This window comes from Haematobia irritans, chromosome 3 (assembly GCF_050003625.1).
Source record: "Haematobia irritans isolate KBUSLIRL chromosome 3, ASM5000362v1, whole genome shotgun sequence".
In the NCBI taxonomy this organism is placed as follows: Eukaryota; Metazoa; Arthropoda; class Insecta; order Diptera; family Muscidae; genus Haematobia; species Haematobia irritans.
Window position 1 is genome coordinate 132,099,061 of NC_134399.1, and position 24,022 is coordinate 132,123,082.

General features: G+C 36.8%; 1 protein-coding gene across 1 annotated transcript in view; it reads left to right on the forward strand.

Moving 5' to 3' along the window:
* The window catches only part of LOC142231191 (putative cytochrome P450 313a4), a 169,246-nt gene that overhangs the window by 132,605 nt on the left and 12,619 nt on the right, over positions 1-24,022 (forward strand). Inside the window, exons 3-5 of the mRNA XM_075301809.1 lie at positions 7,561-7,761; positions 7,849-8,037; positions 18,371-18,440. Of these exons, the coding sequence (XP_075157924.1) occupies positions 7,561-7,761; positions 7,849-8,037; positions 18,371-18,440 (460 nt within the window). The remainder of the gene's footprint in view (positions 1-7,560; positions 7,762-7,848; positions 8,038-18,370; positions 18,441-24,022) is intronic.

Consider the following 24,022-nt stretch of genomic DNA (forward strand, 5'->3'; position numbering starts at 1 on the left):
GAAAATTGCAAGGGTTGTAACGACACCAAGCAAATATGGCCCCATTTAAACTTAAACCGCACGCTAGATATGCTAGTGTTCTCAAGGCGTCAGATAGCACTCCTGATATCTGCTATAACGGGTCGCTGCTTGATAGGCGAATTTGCAAAAACTATAGGTGCGAAGTATAATGACTATTGTATAAGCTGTCATGACGTGGAGGAAAAGGAATCAATTAAACACCTCTTGTGTGAGTGTCCTGCTTTTTGTGTAAGGCGTAAGCGAATTTTAGGAGCATATAGCTTTAGATTACTGGCTGACCTGGAAAACGTTAACTTAAGCAGTTTGTTAATGTTTTTGGAGCAATCTGGTTGGTTCCACAAAAGTAAATAATAGAGAAGGTTCAGTGGTTAAGACTAGAAGTGCCCATATGTAATAGGTACTTTTAGTTAAATGTGGTATCACAATGGACTGAATAGTCTAAGTGAGCCTGAAATTTAATCGGGCTGCCACTTTAACCTAACCTAACCTAACCTAATGACCATGCGAAAATTGGTCGAAATCGGTCCGTAATTATATATAGCCCCTATATAAACCGATCAACCGATTTGGCTTGCGGAGCCTCTAGGAGAAGCAAATTTCATCCGATCCGACTGAATTTTGGTACATGGTGTAAGTATATGGTCTCTAATGACCATGTAAAAATTGGTCAACATCGGTCCATAATTTTATATAGCCGCCATATAAACCGATCACCAGATTTGACCTCCGGAGCCTCTTGGAAGACCAAAATTCATCTGAATCAGTTCAAATTTGCTACGTGGTGTTAATATATGGCCTCAAACAACCATGCAAAAATTGGTCAAAATCGGTCCATAATTATATATAGGCCACATATAAACCGACCCCCGGAGTTGACCTCCGGAGCCCCTTGGAAGAGCAAAATTCATCCGATTCGGTTGAAATTTGGTACGTGATGTTAGTATATTGTATTCAACAACCATGCAGGAATTGGTTCATATCAGTCCATAATTATATATAGCACCCATATAAACCGATTCCAAGATTTGACCTCCGGTGCCTTATGGAGAAGCAAAATTTATGCGATCTGGTTGAAATTTGGTACGTGGTGGTAGTATACGATATTTACCAACCATGCCAAAAGTGGTCCATATCAGTCCATAATCATATATAGCCACCATATAAACCGATCCCGAGATTTGGTTTTGGAGCCTCTTGGAGGAGCAAATTTCATCCAAGTCAGTTGAAATTTGGTACATTGTGCTAGTATATGGCCGTTAACAACCATGCCTAACTAGGTCCATATCGGTCTATAGTTATATATAGCCCTCAGATAAATCGATCCCCAATCACACAAAAATTGGTCCATATCAAGTTCATAATTGTATATAGCCCTTATATAAGCGACCCCCATATTTGAATTCTGGCTCTCTATGAATCGTGCAAAAAGTCCATATCGATTCGTAATTATTTGTAGACGTACCTATACATAACTTTTTTGTCTAATATATACCACGTATGGACTAACTCACAATTTAGAAAACGATGTTAAGAAGTTTTCAGATACCACAACCCAAGTAATTCGATTGTGGATGACATTCTTTCGTAGAAGTTTCTACGCAATCCATGGTGAAGGGTACATAAGATTCGGCCTGGCCGAACTAACGGCCGTATATACTTGTTTATAACTCACTTCTTTCACATTTAATTTTTAATTTAAACTTTTATGTTTCAAATAGGTTAAAAACAGAGTAAGAATTAATAAAATGGAGCAAATTATTAAAATTTTGGTGAAAAAATTGCTACATCCATTCTAGAAAAATTGAGAATTTTTGAAAATATTTGAGAGCAATGGTTTCGTACAAGCTTTAGTATATATTAAAAATCATAAAAAATTATATTTTTTTATTTGTTTATATCACACAGTTATTTAATTCACATCCAAAACACAGAATTCGGATCACAACTTAAGAAATGATGCAAATTCGATGCAACGGCTGTTTAAATGGTAAACATCCGTCCTATGACAACCCCATGTTAAATTCATCGCTTCGGCGCCAATTTTGCACCACTTCCGGATCCAAAAAACACATTTTCACTACTTTTTTGGTAACGCTTTTTTTTGCTGGGATGTAAATGTAATCCGGAGTGATGCCAACTAATGAAAGTTTTTGTTAGGATGTTGTCAAAATTTTATTTCTATAGAAAATTTTGTCGGAATTTTATTTCTATAGAAAAATTTGTCAACATTTTATTTCTATAGAAAACATCAAAAACATCAAAAAATTGGTAGAATTCTACCAACTGTGGCAACCGTGAAATCACATTTCATTTGCATTTGCATTTGCAATAAAAATTCATTGATCATGATTCTGTATCGATTTACATTCACAGTAACGCATCGTCCTTCCTCATTTTTAAGGAAATGATTCCACAAGCCCATAGATCGCACCAAACAGTACATTCATCGGAATGTATTTGTAATTTTAGGACGGCGTGTGGATTATATTTGCTCCAAATAGGGCAATTTTACCTGTTGGCATATCCTTTCAACCAAAAATGCGCCACATCACTGAAGATAATTTTGCGGTAAAAAAGCGTATAAACATTTTTAATTGAACATTTTTTTGTTTTCCACGATTTGGAAGAGTTGTTCACGATATTTTGCCACACAATATTGGGCAGAGACGTCACTTTTAACTGTCAAAGCAGCTGTCAGACAACAGGGTGATTCATATCATTAAAAAAAACACTCTTTCCATTGTCTGAGTAGTCCATCATTTTTTATCGTTTCTTTCTCAAAGGAGAGCAAAAGACTGGTTATAGCAATTCCTCTTTGGGATTTTTACACCTACTTCGATACATCATTTTTCACAGATAGATCCATGGAATTGTTATACCCTTCACCACTACTGTGGTCAGTGGTGCCAACTGTTTTGGGCTGAAAATCGTCAATTTTTAAAATATTTTTCGTCAAAATCATTATTTCGTCCCAAAAAAATCGTCAAAAAATCGTCACCCATAAAACAGCTCAAAAAAGATTTAGCAATAAATTAAAAATTTTATTCCAACAAAAACATAAGAAAAGGCTTTAATTCATTTTAGTTCCACAAAAAAAAATGCCGTTTAACTCTCCAACTAAGTCATCTAGTTTCCAGTTTTTTAAACGAAGATTAATTAAATTAAACTTTTAATTAATTTAAAGTAATATTTCTGATTGTGACTTCATGTACTACATTAACAACATTTTCTTGACAGACAATTTCCTATTCTTCAAGCGAATTTAAATCCTTATTACTGGCTCGTGTAAAATTTTTTATTATTATTTCTATTATCGGTAATGAATAACGGGCATTTAACTAAACTGGCTTCATAACAATCAGAATTATTTAGTTTTAAATAGTTTTTTTTTTTTTTTTGACAAAAGAATAACATGCAATGTTTAAGTTTCAAATGAATTCCGCATTTTAGGTTTATGTATATTGATTGCTTTGAAATTTCTGTCTACATTGGAGACGGTTGGGAGCAAGCTACATATAAATTGTCATATTCTGAGATTAAAAATGCTTGTTTAAATTACAACGGATGAAAATCGTCAACTTATAACTAATCACTTTGAAAAATCGTCAAATCGTCATAAAAAACGTTAAAAAGAAACACTTGTGTCGAGCATTATAAAAAATCGTCAACTCATAACTACGTTGTTTAAAATCGTCGTCAAATCGTCAGAGGCCAAATTTACCATAAAAAATCGTCAAAATGACGATAAATCGTCAGAGTTGGCACCACTGACTGTGGTACAGGGTATAATAAGTTTGTGCATTTGTATGTAACGCCAAGAAGGAAAAGTCGATTTAGCGATGTCCGTCTGTCCGTCTGTCTGTCTGTTGGTGTATTTTTGTGTGCAAAGTACAGCTCGCAGTTTTAGTCCGATTGTAAATTTGGTATAGGGTCCTGTTTCGGCTCAAAGACGATTCCTATTAATTTTGGAAAAAATCGGTTCAGATTTAGATATAGCTGCCATATATATTTTTCACCGATCTGGTCATAATTGGCGTGTATATCTACCGATCTTCCTCAAATTCCGTACATCCGAATATTTTATGAGTCTCAAAAAACTTGCAAAATATCAGCTAAATCGGTTCAGATTTAGATATAGCTCCCATATATAGCTTTCGCCCGATTTACACTCATTTGCCCGCAGAGGCCAATTTTTTGCTCCGATTTAGTTGAAATTTTGCACAGGGAGTAGAATTAGCATTATAGCTATGCGTGTCAAATTTGGTTGAAATCGGTTCAGATTTAGATATATCTCCCATATATAGCTATGACCACAGAGGCTAATATTTTGCTCCGATTTAGTTGAAATTGTGCACAGGGAGTAGAATTAGCATTGTTGCTATGTGTGTCAAATTAGGTTGAAATCGGTTCAGATTGTCAAAATACCAACATTTTCCTTGTAAAATCGACACTGCTTAGTCGAAAAGTTGTAAAAATTACTCACATTTTCCAAAACTTCTAATACATATATATCGAGCAATAAATCATAAATAAACTTTTGCGAAGTTTCCTTACAATTGCTTCAGATTTAAATGTTTCCCATATTTTTTGTATTTTTTACTAACATTGTGTTCCACCCTAGTGCATTAGCCGACTTAAATTTTGAGTCTATAGATTTTGTAGAAGTCAAATTCTGTCTAGATCGAGTGATATTCAAATGTATGTATTTGGGACAAACCTTTATATATAGCCCCCAACACATTTGACGGATGTGATATGGTATCGAAAATTTAGATCTACAAAGTGGTGCAGGGTATAATATAGTCGGCCCCGCCCGACTTTAGACTTTCCTCACTTGTTATACCCTCCATCATAGGATGGGGGTATATTAACTTTGTCATTCCGTTTGTAACACATCGAAATATTGCTCTAAGACCCCATAAAGTATATATATTCTGGGTCGTTGTGAAATTCTGAGTCGATCTAAGCATGTTCGTCCGTCCGTCCGTCCGTCCGTCCGTCCGTCTGTTGAAATCACGCTAACTTCCGAACGAAACAAGCTATCGACTTGAAACTTGGCACAAGTAGTTGTTATCGATGTAGGTCAGATGGTATTGAAAATGGGCCATATCGGTCCACTTTTACGTATAGCCCCCATATAAAGGGACCCTCAGATTTGGCTTGTGGAGCCTCTAACAGAAGCATATGTCATCCGATCCGGCTGAAATTTGGTATATGGTGTTGGTATATGGTCTCTAACAACCATGCCAAAATTGGTCCACATCGCTCCATAATTATATATAGCCCCCATATAAACCGATCCCCAGATTTTGCTTGCGGAGCTTAAAAGAGAAGCAAATTTCATCCGATCCGGCTCAAATTTGGTACATGACGTTGGTATTTGGTCGCTAACAACCATGCAAAAATTGGTCCATATCGGTCCTTAATTATACATAGCCCCCATATAAACCGATCCCCAGATTTGGATTGTGGAGCCTCTAAGAGAAGCATATTTCATCCGATCCGGCTGAAATTTGGTACGTGGTGTTGGTATATGGTCGCTAACAATCATGCAAAAATTGGTCCACATCGGTCCATAATTATATATAGCCCCCATATAAACCGATCCCCAGATTTGGCTTGCGGAGCCTCAAAGAAAAGCAAATTTCATCCGATCCGGCTGAAATTTGGTACATGATGTTGGTATATGGTCTCTAACAACCATGCAAAAATTGGTCCACATCGGTCCATAATTATATATAGACCCCATATAAACCGATCTCCGGATTTGGCTTGCGAAGCCTCAAAGAGGAGCAAATTGCATCCGATCCGGCTGAAATTTGGTACAATGTATTGGTATATGGTCTCTAACAACCGTGCAAAAATTGGTCCACATCGGTCCATAAATATATATGGCGCCCATATAAACCGATCCCCAGATTTGGGTTGCGGAGCCTCTAAGAGAAACAAATTTCATCCGATCCGCCTGAAATTTGGTACATGATATTGGTATATGGTCTCTAACAACCATGCAAAAATTGGTCCACATCGGTTCATAATTATATATAGGCCCCATATAAACCGATCCCCATATTTGGCTTGCGAAGTCTCCAAGAGAAGCAAATTTCATCCGATCCGGCTGAAATTTGGTACATGATGTTGGTATATGGTCTCTAACAACCATGCAAAAATTGGTCCACATCGGTCCATAATTATATATAGACCCCATATAAACCGATCTCCAGATTTGGCTTGCGAAGCCTCAAAGAGGAGCAAATTGCATCCGATCCGGCTGAAATTTGGTACAATGTATTGGTATATGGTCTCTAACAACCGTGCAAAAATTGGTCCACATCGGTCCATAAATATATATGGCGCCCATATAAACCGATCCCCAGATTTGGGTTGCGGAGCCTCTAAGAGAAACAAATTTCATCCGATCCGCCTGAAATTTGGTACATGATATTGGTATATGGTCTCTAACAACCATGCAAAAATTGGTCCACATCGGTTCATAATTATATATAGGCCCCATATAAACCGATCCCCATATTTGGCTTGCGAAGTCTCCAAGAGAAGCAAATTTCACCCAATCCGGTTGTAATTTGGAACATGGTGTTAGTATATGATCTTTAACAACCGTTCCAGAATTGGTCCATATCGGTCCATAATTATATATAGCCCCCATATAAAACATTCTCCAGATTTGACCTCCGGAGCCTCTTGGAGGAACAAAATTCATCCGACCCGGTTCACATTAGGAACGTGGTGTTAGTATATGGTCGCTAACAACCATACCAAAATTGGTCCAATCACACAAAAATTGGTCCATATCGGTTCATAATCATGGGTGCCACTAGAGCCAAAAATAATCTACCAAAATTTTATTTCTATAGAAAATTTTGTCAAAATTTTATTTCTATAGAAAATTTTTTCAAAATTTTATTTCTAGAGAAAATTTTGTTAACATTTTATTCGGTTCATAATAAAATTTTCATCATTGTCAAAATTTTATTTCTTTAGAAAATTTTGTCAAACTTTTATTTCTATAGAAAATTTTGTTAAAATTTTATTCGGTTCATAATCATATTTGCCACTCGAGCCAAAAATAATCTACCAAGATTTTATTTCTATAGAAAGATACCATCGGTAAGCGTTACCGCAACTTAAGTAAGTCGATTGTGGATGGCAGTGTTTAAATGAAGTTTCTACGCAATCCATGATGGAGGGTACATAAGCTTCGGCCTGGCCGAACTTACGGCCGTATATACTTGTTTTTTACTAAAATTGTGTTCCACCCTAGTGCATTAGCCAACTTAAATTTTGAGTCTATTTATTTTGTAGAAATCTATCAAATTCTGTCCCGATCGAGTGATATTTAAATGTATGTATTTGGGACAAACCTTTATATATAGCCCCCGAACACATTTGACGGATGTGATATGGTATCGAAAATTTAGATCTACAAAGTTGTGCAGGGTATAACATAGTCGGCCCCGCCCGACTTTAGACTTTCCTTACTTGTTTCTTAATACAAATAGCTTAATTTCTTACTTTCAGATCTTTTAAAATTATTTAATTCCATTGCCGAGAATTATGGTAAAAATATGCTATTGTACGCTGGACCCTATACATTTGTGATAACTACAGATCCTGTTGTCGTTAAAGATGTTCTGTCATCAAAACTAAGTATAGATAAAACAGATCTTGGTTACGACGGTCTTTCCAATGCAATTGGCCGGGGCCTGATTACTATATCAAGTGAGTATCACTTGGCGAAGTTTTATGACCCTTTAAGAAAAATGAAAGAGTTAAATTTTACGTGGTTTGGTTTTTGCAAACTTCCAGATGGTCATTGGATCCGTGATCGAAAGATTATGAATACAGCTTTCAAAATTGGATGTTTAATGGAGTTTATGAGAGCATTTAATAGAAAAGCTAATGATTTGCTCAAAGAGATTGATATGGACATAGAACAGGGCAATGAGACATATTTGATCCATTTGCTGCGAGAAGTGTCACTTAATGTTTCATTAGGTAAGTATGTGAGTTTAGAGTTTTTCAGGGGATTCGTGAGGATATTTGAAAGTCGATTCTCGATCGATAAGCGACTCTTTAAAAGCCTGAAACTGTCATTGTTAGTCCTCTGTTTTTAGATAGGCGAGGATTTATTGAAATAATGAAATTCTCTCTTGTGATTTTATGATGAAAACCAAACCTAGGTAAGGTAAGTTGAGGTGATAAACTGTTTATCAAGAGTATTTGTGCCTTACCTCCAGCAATATCGTATCGAGAATAATGACTCACCATGATCCGACGATTTCGGTTACCATACATCAAATTTTTTTATGAGAATTATCACTCAGCAAATTATAGTTTTTGATTTGATTTCTCGCAAACTCCAATTTGTATTTCTACGATTCAGAAAATATTAGTAATGTCAGAATTGACAATAGATGCCTAAGTTCGGGATATACGCATCGGACAATTCATATATCACAGTCTCGTTCCGTAGATTACATTTTGCAGTAGTGCCCACAAAACATCATTTACGAAAGTGTTGATTTACTTCTTTAAGTGTAGCTGAATCGCATTGATTACTCTTGGAAGTTTATTCGGAGTGGGCTCTTTCGATTTCAACGTACGATAGGATGTTTGTGCATTTCACAAGTTTCCATTTCAATGTGGAAGGCCGCCCAGGACAGCCGAATAAGTTGGAAGGTGCTGAATTGGAGGCATTACTCAAAATTTACACTCCAAGACATATCCCATCGATTGAAACTACTGGGAATGAATAAAGACCAAACATATTAGGTATCGTATGAGTTGAAGCCTAGAGATGTCGACAGCTTTCTAGGCAACACTAGAAAGGCCTTTTTTGCATCACATCATTGCTGATGATGAAAAATGGATCCATTAATGTAACGTGATTTTTTGATCGGCTGAGATAAGCTCAGTTGCCTCCAGGATATCTGTAAGGACTCGCTAAACTTTTCGGAATTAGAACATAAGTGTTTACGACTTTCGAGTGATATATAAGAATCTCTCATGACCTGATGGGATGAGGCATTCGGGATGTCGTTGAGTTGTCCATAATCGGGTACTGGTTCATAGATAATCTGCAAGTTGTAAGTACTTCGATTCTTAGGTTGCTTAGAGGTTGATGCTTAGAGGTCGGTTAGATGATGATCGCACACAAACGGTTTTTTTTCAGATTCAATCACAAAATTAATTGATCCAATTAATTTTTTAATTGAAATGTCTTCAATCACGAAAATGATAGTATCAATCACAGTTTTAATTGAGCATCAAAAAATACTTGATTCAAAAATTAGTTGATTTCATTAGCAAATTTCAATTAATTTTTTATTTATACCCACCACCATAGAATGGTGACGGGGGTATAATAAGTTTGTCATTCCGTTTGTAACACATCGAAATATCGATTTCCGACTATATAAAGTATATATATTCTTGATCAGGGAGAAATTCTAAGAGGATATAGCCATGTCCGTCTGTCTGTCTGTTGTAATCACGCTACAGTCTTCAATAATAAAGCAATCGTGTTGAAATTTCGCACAAACTCGTCTTTTGTCTGCAGGCAGGTCAAGTTCGAAGATGGGCTATATCGGTCCAAGTTTTGATATAGTCCCCATATAAACCGACCTCCCGATTTGGGGTCTTGGGCTTATAAAAACCTTAGTTTCTATCCAATTTGCCTGAAATTGGAAATCTAAAGGTATTTTATGACCACAAAGAGGTGTGCTAAAAATGGTGAGTATCGGTCCATGTTTTGGTATATCCCCCATATAGATCGATCTCCCGATGTGGGGTCTTGGTCTTATAGAATCCGTAGTTTTTATCCGATTTGCCTGAAATTGGAAATCTAGGGGTATTTTATAACAATAAAGAGGTGTGCCGAAAATGGTGAGCATCGGTCCATGATTTGGTATAGCCCCCATATAGACCGATCTCCAGTTTTTACTTCTTGGGCGTCTAAAATCTGTGGTTTTTGTTCAATTTGCCTGAAATTGGAAATCTAGAGGTATTTTATGACCACAAAGAGGTGTGCCAAAAATGGTGAGTATCGGTCAATGTTTTGGTACATCCCCCATATAGATCGATCTCCCGCTATGGGGTCATGGGCTTATAGAATCCGTAGTTTTTATCCTATTTGCCTGAAATTGGAAATCTAGAGGTATTTAATGACCACAAAGAGGTGTGCCAAAAATGGCGAGTATCGATCAATGTTTTGGAATATCCCCCATATAGATCGATCTCCCGATATGGGGTCTTGGGCTTATAGAATCCGTAGTTTTTATCCAATTTGCGTGAAATTGGAAATCTAGAGTTATTTTAGAACCTTCAAGAGGTGTGCTGAAAATGATGAGTATCGGACCATGTTTTTATATAGCCCCCATATAGACCGATCTCCAGATTTTATTCTTGGGCTTATAGAAACCGTAGTTTTTATCCAACTTGCCTCAAATTGGATATCTAGAGGTATTTTAGGACCACAAAAAGGTATGCCGAAAATGGTGAGTATAGGTCCATGTTTTAATATAGCCATCAGATAGACCAATCTCCCGATATTACTTTTTGGGCTTCTAGAAACCGTAATTGTTGTCCACTTTTCCTGATATCGAAAATCTAGAGGTTTTTAGGAATGTAAATTGGTGTGCAAGAAATGATTTTTTTAGGCTTCTAGAATCCGTAGTTTTTATATAATTTACCTGAAATGAGAAATCTAGAGGTATTTTAGGACCTTAAGTATGAGAGCCGAAAATGGCGTGTATTGGTCCATGTTGTGGTTTATCTCCCAAATAGACCGATCTCCCGATTTTACTTCTTGGGCTTTTAGAAGCCATAGTTTTTATCAAATGTGCATGAAATTTTAAATCTAGAAGTATTTTAGGACCACAAAAAGGTATGCCGAAAATGGTGAATATCGGTCCATGTGCACTGATAATGAAAATTGCTTGAAACTGAATTATAGTTTCCAGATTTTACTTCTGGTAATCATTTAAATAATGGGGGTAAAAATCTACAGATGTTAGATTTTAAATCAAGGCGTTATTTCATCGTTTTATTGTACACTTGCACACGATGTTTATGATTCCTCTAAAACTCAAACAAATATGGTTCTTATAAATACAGAATCTGATCTAGTCTTCATAGGTAAAATCTTTGAATTTATCTTCGGGAAGTGTACTGGTTGAACTGATCTGCTTGTCACCAAATCCCCCTGAAATTTTCACAGGAAACTATAATATTTGATTCATGGTGTTGGGTATTTAAGATTCGGCCCGGCCGAACTTACTGCTTTATATACTTGTTTATTGATTCAATTAAATTTTTAATTAAAAACGGAACTATTTTTAATCGATATACTAGATTTAATCACTTCCTAGAACTATTTTTAATCCTTTTTATACCCTCCACCATAGACCCCATAAAGTATATATATTCTGAGTCGATCTAAGCATGTCCGTCCGTATGTTGAAATCAAGCTAACTTCCGAACGAAACAAGCTATCGACTTGAAATTTGGCACAAGTAGTTACTATTGATGTAGGTCGGATGGTATTGCAAATGGGCCATATCGGTCTACTTTTACGTATAGTCCGCATATAAACGGACCTCCAGATTTGGCTTGCGGAGCAAATTTCATCCGATCATGCTGAAATTTGGTACATGGTGTTAGTATATGGTCTCTAACAACCATGCAAAAATTGGTCCATATCGGTCCATAATTATATATAGCCCCCATATAAACCGATCCCCCGATTTGGCTTGCAGAGCCTCTAAGAGAAACAATTTTCATCTGATCCGGCTGAAATTTGGTACATGGTGTTAGTATATGGTCTCTAACAATCATGCAAAAATTGGTCCATATCGGTCCATAATTATATATAGCCCCCATATAAACCGATCACCCGATTTGGCTTGCGGAGCCTCTAAGAGAAGCAAATTTCATCCGATCCGGCTGAAATTTGATACATGGTGTTAGTATATGGTGTCTAACAACCATGCAAAAATTGGTCCATATCGGTCCATAATTATATTTAGCCCCCATATAAACCGATCACCAGATTTGACCTCCGGAGCCTCTTAGAAGACCAAAATTCATCTGATTCAGTTGAAATTTGGTACGTGATGTTAATATATGGCCTCAAACACCCGTGCAAAAATTGGTCGATATCGGTCCATAATTATATATAGGCCCCATATAAACTGATCCCCAGATTTGACCTCCGGAGCACCTTGGAAGAGCAAAATTCTTCCCATTCGGTTGAAATTTGGTACGTGATGTTAGTATAGGGTATCCAACAACCATGCAGGAATTGGTTCCTATCAGTCCATAATAATATATAACTCCCATATAAATCGATCACCAGATTTGACCTCCGGTGCCTTTTGGAGAAGCAAAAATCATCCGATCTGGTTGAAATTTGGTACGTGGTGGTAGCATATGATATTTAACAACCATGTGAGTTGAAATTTGTGGATGACAGTCTTTCGTAGAAGTTTCTACGCAATCCATGGTGGAGTGTACATAAGATTCGGCCTGGCCGAACTTACGGCCGTATATACTTGTTTTAGCTGTCTTACTCTTTTTATACCCTCCACCATAGGATGGGGGTATATTAACTTTGTCATTCCGTTTGTAACACATCGAAATATTGCTCTAAGACCCCATAAAGTATATATATTCTGGGTCGTGGTGAAATTCTGAATCGATCTGAGCATGTCCGTCTGTTGAAATCACGCTAACTTCCGAACGAAACAAGCTATCGACTTGAAACTTGGCACAATTAATTGTTATTGATGTAGGTCGGTTGGTATTGCAAATGGGCCATATCGGTCCACTTTTACGTATAACCCCCATATAAACGGAACCCCAAATTTGGCTTGCGATTGCTCTAAGAGAAGCAAATTTCATCCGATCCGGCTGAAATTTGGTACATGGTGTTAGTATATGGTCTCTAACAACCATGCAAGAATTGGTCCATATCGGTCCATAATTATATATAGCCCCCATATAAATCGGTCCCCAGATTTGTCCTCAGGAGCCTCTTAGAGGAGCAAAATTCATTCGACCCGGTTGAAGTTGGGAACGTGGTGTTAGAATGTGGTCTCTCCAACAAACACGCAAGAATTGGTCAATGTCGGTCCCAGATTTGATCTCCGGAGCCTCTTAGAGGAGCAAAATTCATCCGAGCCGGTTGAAATTTGCAACGTGGTGTTAGTATAAGGCCGCTAATAACCATGCCAAAATTGGTCCATATCGGTCTATAGTTATATATAGCCGATCCCCGATCACACAAAAATTGGTCCATATCGGTTCATAATCATGGTTGCCACTCGAGCCAAAAATAATCTACCAAAATTTTATTTTTATAGAAAACATTGTCAAAATGTTATTTCTATAAAAAATTTTGTCAAAATTTTATTTCTATAGAACATTTTGTCAAAATTTTAGTTCTATAGAACATTTTGTCAACATTTTATTTCCATAGAAATTTTTTTAAAAATTTTATTTGTATAGAAAATTTTGTCAGAATTTTATTTCTATAGAAAATTTTATTTCTATAGAAATGTTTTTCCAAATTTTACTTCTATAGAAAATGTTGTCAAAATTTTATTTCTATAGAAACTTTAAACTTAATTATATACGTATTTAATCGGCCTTTTTTAGTTTAATATATACCACGTATGGACTATATGGTATATATTACGTTGTTAGGAAGTTTTAAAATGTCTTGCCATCGGCAATTGTTACCGCAACCCAAGTAATTCGATTGTGGATGACAGTCTTCAGTAGAAGTTTCTACGCAATCCATGGTGGAGGGTACATAAGCTTCGGCCTGGCCGAACTTACGGCCCTATATACTTGTTTTAATTGAAATAGTTTTCAACTTCAATCAACTTTTTAATTCGGAGTGTTTTAGTGATATTTTTTTCTGTGCGATGCAGGGTGAGACCATTGGCTCGTAGAGATTCGATAATTGATGAGAAACTCGGTTCGTTGGTGATCGGTAGTCGGTGAGAAACTAGTTTCATTGATGCTCAGTAGTGATGAGAACGTCGTTCCATCGACATTCGATATTTGTTGCGAAGTTCAGTTCATTTATAATCGGTAGTGGAGGAAAACATCGGTTTATCGATGCTCGGTAGTTGAAGAGAAATGCGGTTCGTTGATGATCGGTGGTAGAGGAAAAGATCGGTTCGTCGATGATCAGTAGTGATGAGAACGTCGTTTCATCGATGTTCGCTATTTGATGAGAAGTTCGGTTCGTTTATAATCGGTAATGAAGAAGAACATAATTTCATCGATGCGCGGTAGCTGATGGTAATGAAACGTTAATGATTGGCCGTTTCTGAGTTGTTATGTTCGTTGGCGTTTGAGAAGTTGTGTATTCGTCGATTGTAGTCAATCAGGAATTTGTTTATTTCTCGGTTTGTAGGTGATCAGGAAGTGCTGACGAGATCTTTGGCTTTTGCAACACGGTTGCTACAGTTGATTGTTGTAGAACCTGTTTGGTGTCAGCTTCGGTATCGGCTGTAGAGCGATAGTTAAGGCAAACTACTGCTACAGCTACCAGCTAGTCTGAGAGCGAACGGTAGACCCGTGGTGGAATAGTAGGCCTGAAAGTATCTGCGGTGGACCCGGAGGTCTCTGTGGTGGAACAGTAGTTGTGAAGGTCTCTGTGTTACTATTTCTTTCGCGTCTGGAAATAAATTCCTCAGACGACGCCAAAAATATCACCGAACTAACAGGTTGGCTGATAAGTCCCCGGTCTGACACATAGATGGCATCGCTAGTATTAAATGCATATTATTTTTATGTAGTACCAACCTTCAAATGATTCGTGTCAAAATTTGACGTCTGTAAGTCAACTAGTTTGTGCGATAGAGCATCTTTTGTGAAGCAACTTTTGTTATTGTGAAAAAAATGGAAAAAAAGGAATTTCGTGTTTTGATAAAATACTGTTTTCTGAAGGGAAAAAATACTGTGGAAGCAAGAACTTGGCTTGATAATGAGTTTCCGGACTCGGCCCCAGCGAAATCAACAATAATTGATTGGTATGCAAAATTCTAGCGTGGTGAAATGAGCACGGAGAACGGTGAACGCAGTGGACACCCGAAAGAGGTGGTTAACGACGAAAACATCAAAAAAATCCATAACATAATTTTGAATGACCGTAAAATGAAGTTGATCGAGATAGCAGAGGCCTTAAAGATATCAAAGGAACGTGTTGGTCATATCATACATCAATATTTGGATATGCGGAAGCTCTGTGCAAAATGGGTACCGCGCGAGCTCACATTTGACCAAAAACAACAACGTGTTGATGATTCTCAGCGGTGTTTGCAGCTGTTAACTAGTAATACACCCGAGTTTTTCCGTCGATATGTGACAATGGATGAAACCTGGCTCCATCACTACACTCCTGAGTCCAATAGACAGTCGGCTGAGTGGACAGCGACCGGTGAACCGTCTCCGAAGCGTGGAAAGACTCAAAAGTCCGCTGGCAAAGTAATGGCCTCTGTTTTTTGGGATGCGCATGGAATAATTTTTATCGGAAAAACCATCAACAGTGACTATTATATGGCGTTATTGGAGCGTTTGAAGGTTCGAAAACCATCAACAGTGACTATTAAATGGCGTTATTGGAGCGTTTGAGGGTCGAAATCGCGGCAAAACGGCCGCATATGAAGAAGAAAAAAGTGTTGTTCCACCAAGACAACGCACCGTGCCACAGGTCATTGAAAATGATGGCAAAAATTCATAAATTGGGCTTAGAATTGTTTCCCCACACACCGTATTCTCCAGATCTGGCCCCCAGCGACTTTTTCTTATGCTCAGACCTCAAAAGGATGCTCGCAGGGAAAAAAATTTGGCTGCAATGAAGAGGCGATCGCCGAAACTGAGGCTTATTTTGAGGCAAAACCGAAGGAGTACTACCAAAATGTTATCAAAAAATTGGAAAGTCGTTATAATCGTTGTATCGTTCCGGAAGGGAACTATGTTGAATAATAAAAAAGAATTTTGACAAAAAAAAAATGTGTTGTTCTTTGTTAGACCGGGGACTTATCAGCCAACCTGTTACGATACTTAACCTACACAGCGTTTTGGTTTGTTATTTTATTGCATACCACTTCAACCACTAGATCCGTTCTGGTATCAAATAATTTTTTATAATTATTACTAATTTTTACTGGTCGTTGTTCGTTGACTCCAAAACGCCAGCAAAAGAGAGCCAGAGAGAGATCAAATGTGATGTTTGAGAAATAGAGAAGTTGCAAGATTTTGCTAGGGATTTTTTCCAAGTAAAAACTTGCAAAAGTTTGTCATAAACAAATTATATATGCAATATTTCACAGAGTCAATTAGAAGTTAGTAAAAAAATACATATTTTTTTATTATTTTAATTGATTTTAATTTAATTGATTTTTAAATTGGGTGATGGTAAATTGGTACTTGATGGCATTCGAGTACATTTCTGCTAATTTTAGCAAAGAGAAAAAAATCCATTATTACTCGTTTAACTGGATTTTTTATTACAATTACGGCCATTTTCTTGTAGCTCCGTTAGGCTTTAACTGCCAATTAATAGAAATTAAATTGCAAATATCTTCTCTCCGGTTAACTTTAACTGAAAAAATTTCAGCAGTTAAATTTCTAACTGGCATGTGGAATATATACGCAAGATGACAGATATATCCATGGAACGGTTTAAAAGTTCGTTAACTAACGGAGCACTAACGGAGTTTCATGAAAATGGGGGTTAGTTAGAAAAATATATTTTTATGTTAAAGGGACTGTTCCTTTATTGTTTTGTGTTATTTTATAGAAAATTTTTTGTTATAAAAATACCTCACAAATGTAACATAAAGAATGATACGGTTAAAATTTGGTCAAGGGAAAACGCGTGTAAATCAGGAAAAATATTCAGTTAGGCTTTCGCTTTTCCGAATTCCGGCCCTCACGCTTGACACCTGCCATCAGATTTTGTACAGCCACCTTGTCCACCTTCTTCGCCGCAGAAAGCCAGTTTGCCTTGTACTGCTGCTCGTCCTTAGCAGTTTTTTGGTATTCTTTAGGTTCCGCTTGACAATAGCCCAGTATTTCTCAATTGGGCGGAGCTCTGGCGTGTTGGGATGGTTCTTGTCCTTGGGAACCACCTGCACGTTGTTGGCGGCGTACCACTCCATGGCCTTTTTACCGTAATGGCAAGATGCCAAATCCGGCCAAAACAGTACGGAACAACCGTGTTTCTTCAAGAAAGGCGGCAGACGTTTATTCAAACACTCTTTCACGTAAATTTCTTGGTTGACAGTCCCGGAAGCTATGAAAATGCTGCTTTTCAAGCCACAGTACAGATGGCTTGCCAAACCAGATATTTCTTTGCGAACTTTGACAGTTTTATGTGCTTGAAAATATCTGCTACCTTTCCCCTTCCTTTTGCCGTATAAAACTCCTGTCCCGGAAGCTGCTTGTAGTCGGCTTTGACGTAGGTTTCGTCGTCCATTACCACGCAGTCAAACTCCGTTAGCATCGTCGTGTACAGCCTCCGGGATCGCGCTTTGGCCGTCGTATTTTGTTTATCATCGCGATTTGGAATCACTACCTTCTTGTAAGTCGATAGTCCGGCTCGTTTTTTGGCTCGATGCACGGTTGTAGACGATACACCCAGCTTATTTGCGGCATCTCGGAGAGAGAGGTTAGGGTTTCGCTTGAAACTACCGGCAACTCTTTTTGTCGTCTCAGCGGCTTCCGGTTTTCGATTTCCCCCCGATCCAGACTTCCTGGCTGTCGACATACGTTCCCCAAACACTTTAATTACATTTGTAACGGTTGATTTGGCAACCTTTAGCGATTTTGTCAGCTTTGCGTGCGAGTAGCTCGGATTTTCGCGATGCGCGAGCAAAATTTTGATACGCTGCTCTTCTTGCTTGGACGGCATTTTGACAACTGAAGAGTGAATTCCAAAATCAAAATAGGAGCAACATTCTACACACACACACACCTTCAAAATGAGGGGTGTTCAGGTTTTTTAAATGCAAAATTGAAAGAAATACGTCAAGTTTATATTGACCAAATTTTGACCGTATCACCCTTTAAGTGACTTTTTTTTATAAATATGCGGCTTTTTACTGTGACTTTTTTTTTGAATATGCGACTTTTTTTGCGACTTTTTCAAAATTTCCAACGGTAACACTGGTGGTGGGTGTTTAAAATTCGGCCTGGCCAAACTTACTGCTGTATATACCTGTTTAATTTTGTTTTTCGGCCTGGCCAAACTTACTGCTGCATATACTTCTTTAATTTTGTTTTTTCCTTTTCATCATCTTTTCCTTTTTAGAAACCGTTTCGGGAAGACGATTTGAGTACACAGATGTCGATCTTAAAGATTACGGAAGGCGATGTGGTCTGTAAGTATTGGAATAGTATTTGAACTCTCTCAAAGCCCATGCGTTTGATCCGGAAACGTACATTTACATTAAACGCTTGTTAGGAAAGAACAAGTATGTTCGGCTAGGCCGAATCTTATGTATCCTCCACCATAGATTGCGTAAAAAGTTCTACGAAAGACTGTCACCCACAATCTAATTACTTGGGTCGTTACTTCTAAATTGTCTAAATTGTTGTATCTTCTAAATTGCAAGTTATAGTCCATAACATATATGCATCACAGAGGTCGAAGTTGTAATCCGATTTACGTGAAATTTTGCACAGGGAGTGCACAGAATTAACACTCTAACTATGCTTGCTAAATTTGGTCGAAATCGGTTCAGATTTAGATATAGCTTCCATGTGATTTTTTGAGGATTTTCATAAAAATTTTGATTTTTGGGGGGTGGTCACGAATTAACCTCCTTTTGGCTCTAGTACGCATATTTAATGAGATATGGCCAATTTAAGTTTTTCATATAAAAAAGTGATTTTTTGAGGATTTTCATCCAAATTTTGATATTTGAGGGGTGGTCATGAATTAAGGTCCTTTTGGCTCTAGGAGGCATATTTAAGGAGATATGGCCAATTTAAGTTTTTCATATAAAAAATTAGATTTTTGGATGATTTTCAGAAAAATTTTGATTTTTGAGGGGTGGTCCTGAATTAAGGTCCTTTTGGCTCTAGAACGCATATTTAAGGAGATATGGCCAATTTAAGTTTTTCATATAAAAAATTTGATTTTTTAAGGTTTTTCATCAACAATTTGATTTTTGAGGGGTGGTCATGAATTAAGGTCCTTTTGGCTCTAGGAGGCATTTTTAAGGAGATATGGCCGATTTGGGTACAAATGACCAAACCACCCACGCTTTCCTTGTAACATTGCCACTGGTAAGCCGAAAACTTGTAAAAAATACTCCGATTTGCCTCTACTTCTAATAAATATCTACACGCAAAAAAATAATTCTTTCCTCCCAAACGAAATTTTAGACAAACAAAGTTCGTTTCTCATTTGCTTTTCGCTGTAAGGAAGTGTATTTGGAAGAAAAGTAATACTTTTTGTGATAAACGTTTATTCTTTTCCAGGATGTAAAAACAATTTCATAAAGACAAATTCAAAAAAAAAAAAACATTGTTTTCTGGCTAATTGCATTTTCCCTCACATCTTTCTCACATCCACGAGGTTTTTTAGTTCTTAACACCGTTTCCTGTAATACCAACAATGTAGGAGAAATTATACGATTTTATAAATTTTAAAATTTTTTTACCTTTCGCCTGGACGGAGAATCGAACCGCGGACCATGCACTTTGTAAGCCACCACACTTACCACTGAGCTATGTACCTGTTATGGTCATGAATAGACAAATATCCATAAAGTTATATTTATATAGCATAGCTTGCGGCGCCCACGAACCGAATAAACAAAGTTTATTTGACAGAAACAAACATTTAGTTTGGCACCGTGGAGCAGTGGTTGCTACGTCCGACTTGCATGCCAAGGGTCATGGGTTCGATCCCTGCTTCGACCAAAGTTTTTTTTTATACCCTCCACCATAGGATGGGGGTATATTAACTTTGTCATTCCGATGTGTTACAACATCGAAATATTGCTCTAAGACCCCATAAAGTATATATATTCTGAGTCGATCTGAGCATGTCCGTTCGTCTGTTGAAATCACGCTAACTTTCGAACGAAACAAGCTATCGACTTGAAACTTGGCACAAGTAGTTATTATTGATGTAGGTCGGATGGTATTGCAAATGGGCCATATCGGTCCACTTTTACGTATAGCCCCCATATAAACGGGACCCCCAAATTTGGCTTGCGATCGCTCTAAGAGAAGCAAATTTCATCCGATCTGGCTGAAATTTGGTACATGGTCTCTAACAACCATGCAAAAATTGGTCCATATCGGTCCATAATTACATATAGCCCCCATATAAACCGATCCCCCGATTTGGTTTGCGGAGCCTCTAAGAGAACCAAATTTCATCCGATCCGGCTGAAATTTGGTACATGGTGTTAGTATATGGTCTCTAACAACCATGCAAAAATTGGTCCACATCGGTCCACTTTTACGTATAGCCCCCATATAAACGGACCCCCAAATTTGGCTTGCGATCGCTCTAAGAGAAGCAAATTTCATCCGATCTGGCTGAAATTTGGTACGTGGTGTATATGGTCTCTAACAACCATGCAAAAATTGGTCCATATCGGTCCATAATTACATATAGCCCCCATATAAACCGATCCCCCGATTTGGCTTGCGATCGCTCTAAGAGAACCAAATTTCATCCGATCCGGCTGAAATTTGGGACATGGTGTTAGTATATGGTCTCTAACAACCATGCAAAAATTGGTCCACATCGGTGCATGATTATATATAGCCCCCATATAAACCTATCCCCCGATTTGGCTTGCGGAGCCTCTAAGAGAAGCAAATTTCATCCGATCCGGCTGAAATGTGGTACATGGTATTGGTATATATACTCTAATGACCATGCAAAAATTGGTCCACATCGGTCCATAATTATATATAGCCGATTTGGGCTGCGGAGCCTCTAAGAAACGAAAATTTCATCCGATCCGGCTGAAATTTGACACATGGTGTTGGTATATGTTCTCTAATGAGCATGCAAAAATTGGTCCATATCGGTCCATAATTATATATAGCCCCCTTATAAACCGTTCCCCAGATTTGATCTCCGGACCCTCTTGGAGGAGTAAAATTCATCCGATCCGGTTGAAATTTGCAACGTGGTGTTGGTATAAGGTCGCTAATATCCATGCCAAAATTGGTCCATATCGGCCTATATTTATATATAGCCGATCCCCAATCACACAAAATTGGTCCATATCGGTTCATATGCATGGTTGCCACTCGAGCCAAAAATAATCTACCAAAATTTTATTTCTATAGAAAATTTTGTCAACATTTTATTTCTATAGAAAATTTTGTCAACATTTTATTTCTATAGAAAATTTTGTCAAAATTTTATTTCTATAGACAATTTTTTCCAAATTTTGTTTCTATAGAAAATTTTTTCCAAATTTTACTTCTATAGAAAATGTTGTCAAAATTTTATTTTGTCAAAATTTTATTTTGTCAAAATTTTATTTCTATAGAAACTTTAAACTTAATTATATACGTATTTAATCGGCCTTTTTAGTTTAATATATACTACGTATGGACTACCTTGTAATTTAGAAGACGGTGTTACGAAGTTTTAAGATACCTTGCCATCGGTAAGTGTTACCGCAACCCAAGTAATTCGATTGTGGATGACAGTCTTCAGTAGAAGTTTCTACGCAATCCATGGTGGAGGGTACATAAGCTTCGTCCTGGCCGAACTTACGGCCGTATATACTTTTTATTTTTTTTTATTTTTTTTACACATATTCCAGATATGTTCGGAAGATTCCGAAAAAATGTTCAACATTACATTGTAGTATATTAAATTTTAAACTGTAAAATGTGTCTTATTAACGACCTAAAGTCAGAAAAGAACAGTGTTTGATATAAACGAAATGGACTGTGTTGTTGTTTCAAAAATGACTTTTTTAATTGAAAAAATAAAAATTTTGTAACAAACGAATTTTTTTGGTGATAAAACTTTAAAATTTTCGAAGCAATTCAAAAAACTCTAGCAAAAGAAAAACGTTTTCGGTACACGTTTTCCAAACGTTTTTTTTCTTTGCGTGTATCGACCGATAAATCATAAATACACTTTTGCGAAGTGGCCTCAAAATTGGTTCAAATTTAAATGTTTCCCTATTTTTTACCACCCCTGGGCATTCGCCGACTTAAATTTAAAGTGTATAAATTTTTTAGCACTCTAACAAAATTTGTCCAGATCGAGTCAGATTTAAATATATGTATATGGCAACATAAATCTTTATATATAGCACCCAACACATTGGACGAATTTCATATGCTATTGAAAATGTGGATGTACAAATTGGTGCAGGATATAATATAGTCGGCCCCGCCCGACTTTAGACTTTCTTTATTTGTGTTTTTTTTTATACTCCCCACCATAGGATGGGGTGTATATTAACTTTGTCATTCCGTTCGAATCGAAATATTGCTCTAAGACCCCATAAAGTATATGTATTCTGGGTCGTGGTGAAATTCTGAGTCGATCTAAGCATGTCCATCCGTCCGTCTGTTGAAATCACTCTAACGAAACAAGCTATCGCTTCGGCTGAAATTTGATACATGGTGTTAGTATATGGTCTCTAACAACCATGCAAAAACTGGTCCACATCGGTCCATAATTATATATAGCCCCCATATAAACCGATCCCCAGATCTGAACTCCGGAGCCACATGGATGAGCAAAATTCATCCGATTCGGTTGAAATTTGGTACGTGGTGTTAGTATATAGTCTCTAACAACCATGCAGGAATTGGTCTATATCGGTCTATAATTATATATAGCCTCCATATAAACCGACCCCCAGATTTGGTTTGCGGTCCTCTAAGAGAAGTAAATTTCATCCGATCTGGCTGAAATTTGGTACGTGGTGTGAGTATATGGTCTCTAAAAACCATGCAAAAATTGGTCCATATCGTTCCATAATTATATATAGCCCCCATATAAACCGATGCCCAGATTTGACTTCCGGAACCTCTTGGGGGAGCAAAGTTCATCCGATCCGGTTGAAATTTGGTACGTGGTGAAATTTGGTACATATCGGTCTATAGTTCTATATAGCCGATCCCCAAAAATAATCTACCAACATTTTATTTCTATATATATGGTATCTAACAACCATGCAAAAAATTGGAATTGGTCCATACCGGTCTTAATTATATATAGCCCCCATATAAACCGATCCCCAGATTTAACCTCCGGAGCCTCATGGATGAGAAAAATTCATCCGATTCGGTTGAAATTTGGTACGTGGGGATATTTGGGACATTGCGCTACTATATGGTCGCTAACAACCATGCCAAAATTGGTCCATATCGGTCTATAGTTATATATAGCCGATCCCTAAAAATAATCTACCAAAATTTTATTTCTATAGAAAATTTTGCCAAAAGTTTATTTCTATAGAAAATTTTGCCAAAAGTTTATTTCTATAGAAAATTTTGTCAAAATTTTATTGCTATAGAACATTTTGTCAACATTTTATTTCTATAGAAAATTTTGTCAACATTTTTTTTCTACAAAATTGTATTGCTATAGAAAATTTTGTCAAAATTTTATTTCTATAGAAATTTTTGTCAAACTGAATTATGTACGTATTTAATCGGCCTTTTTTATACCCACCACCATAGAATGGTGACGGGGGTATAATAAGTTTGTCATTCCGTTTGTAACACATCGAAATATATATATATATATATATATATATATATATATATATATATATATATATATATATATATATATATATATATATATATATATATATATATATATATATATATATATATATATATATTATATATATTACATATATATATATATATATATATATATATATATATATATATATATATATATATATATATATATATATATATATATATATATATATATATATATATA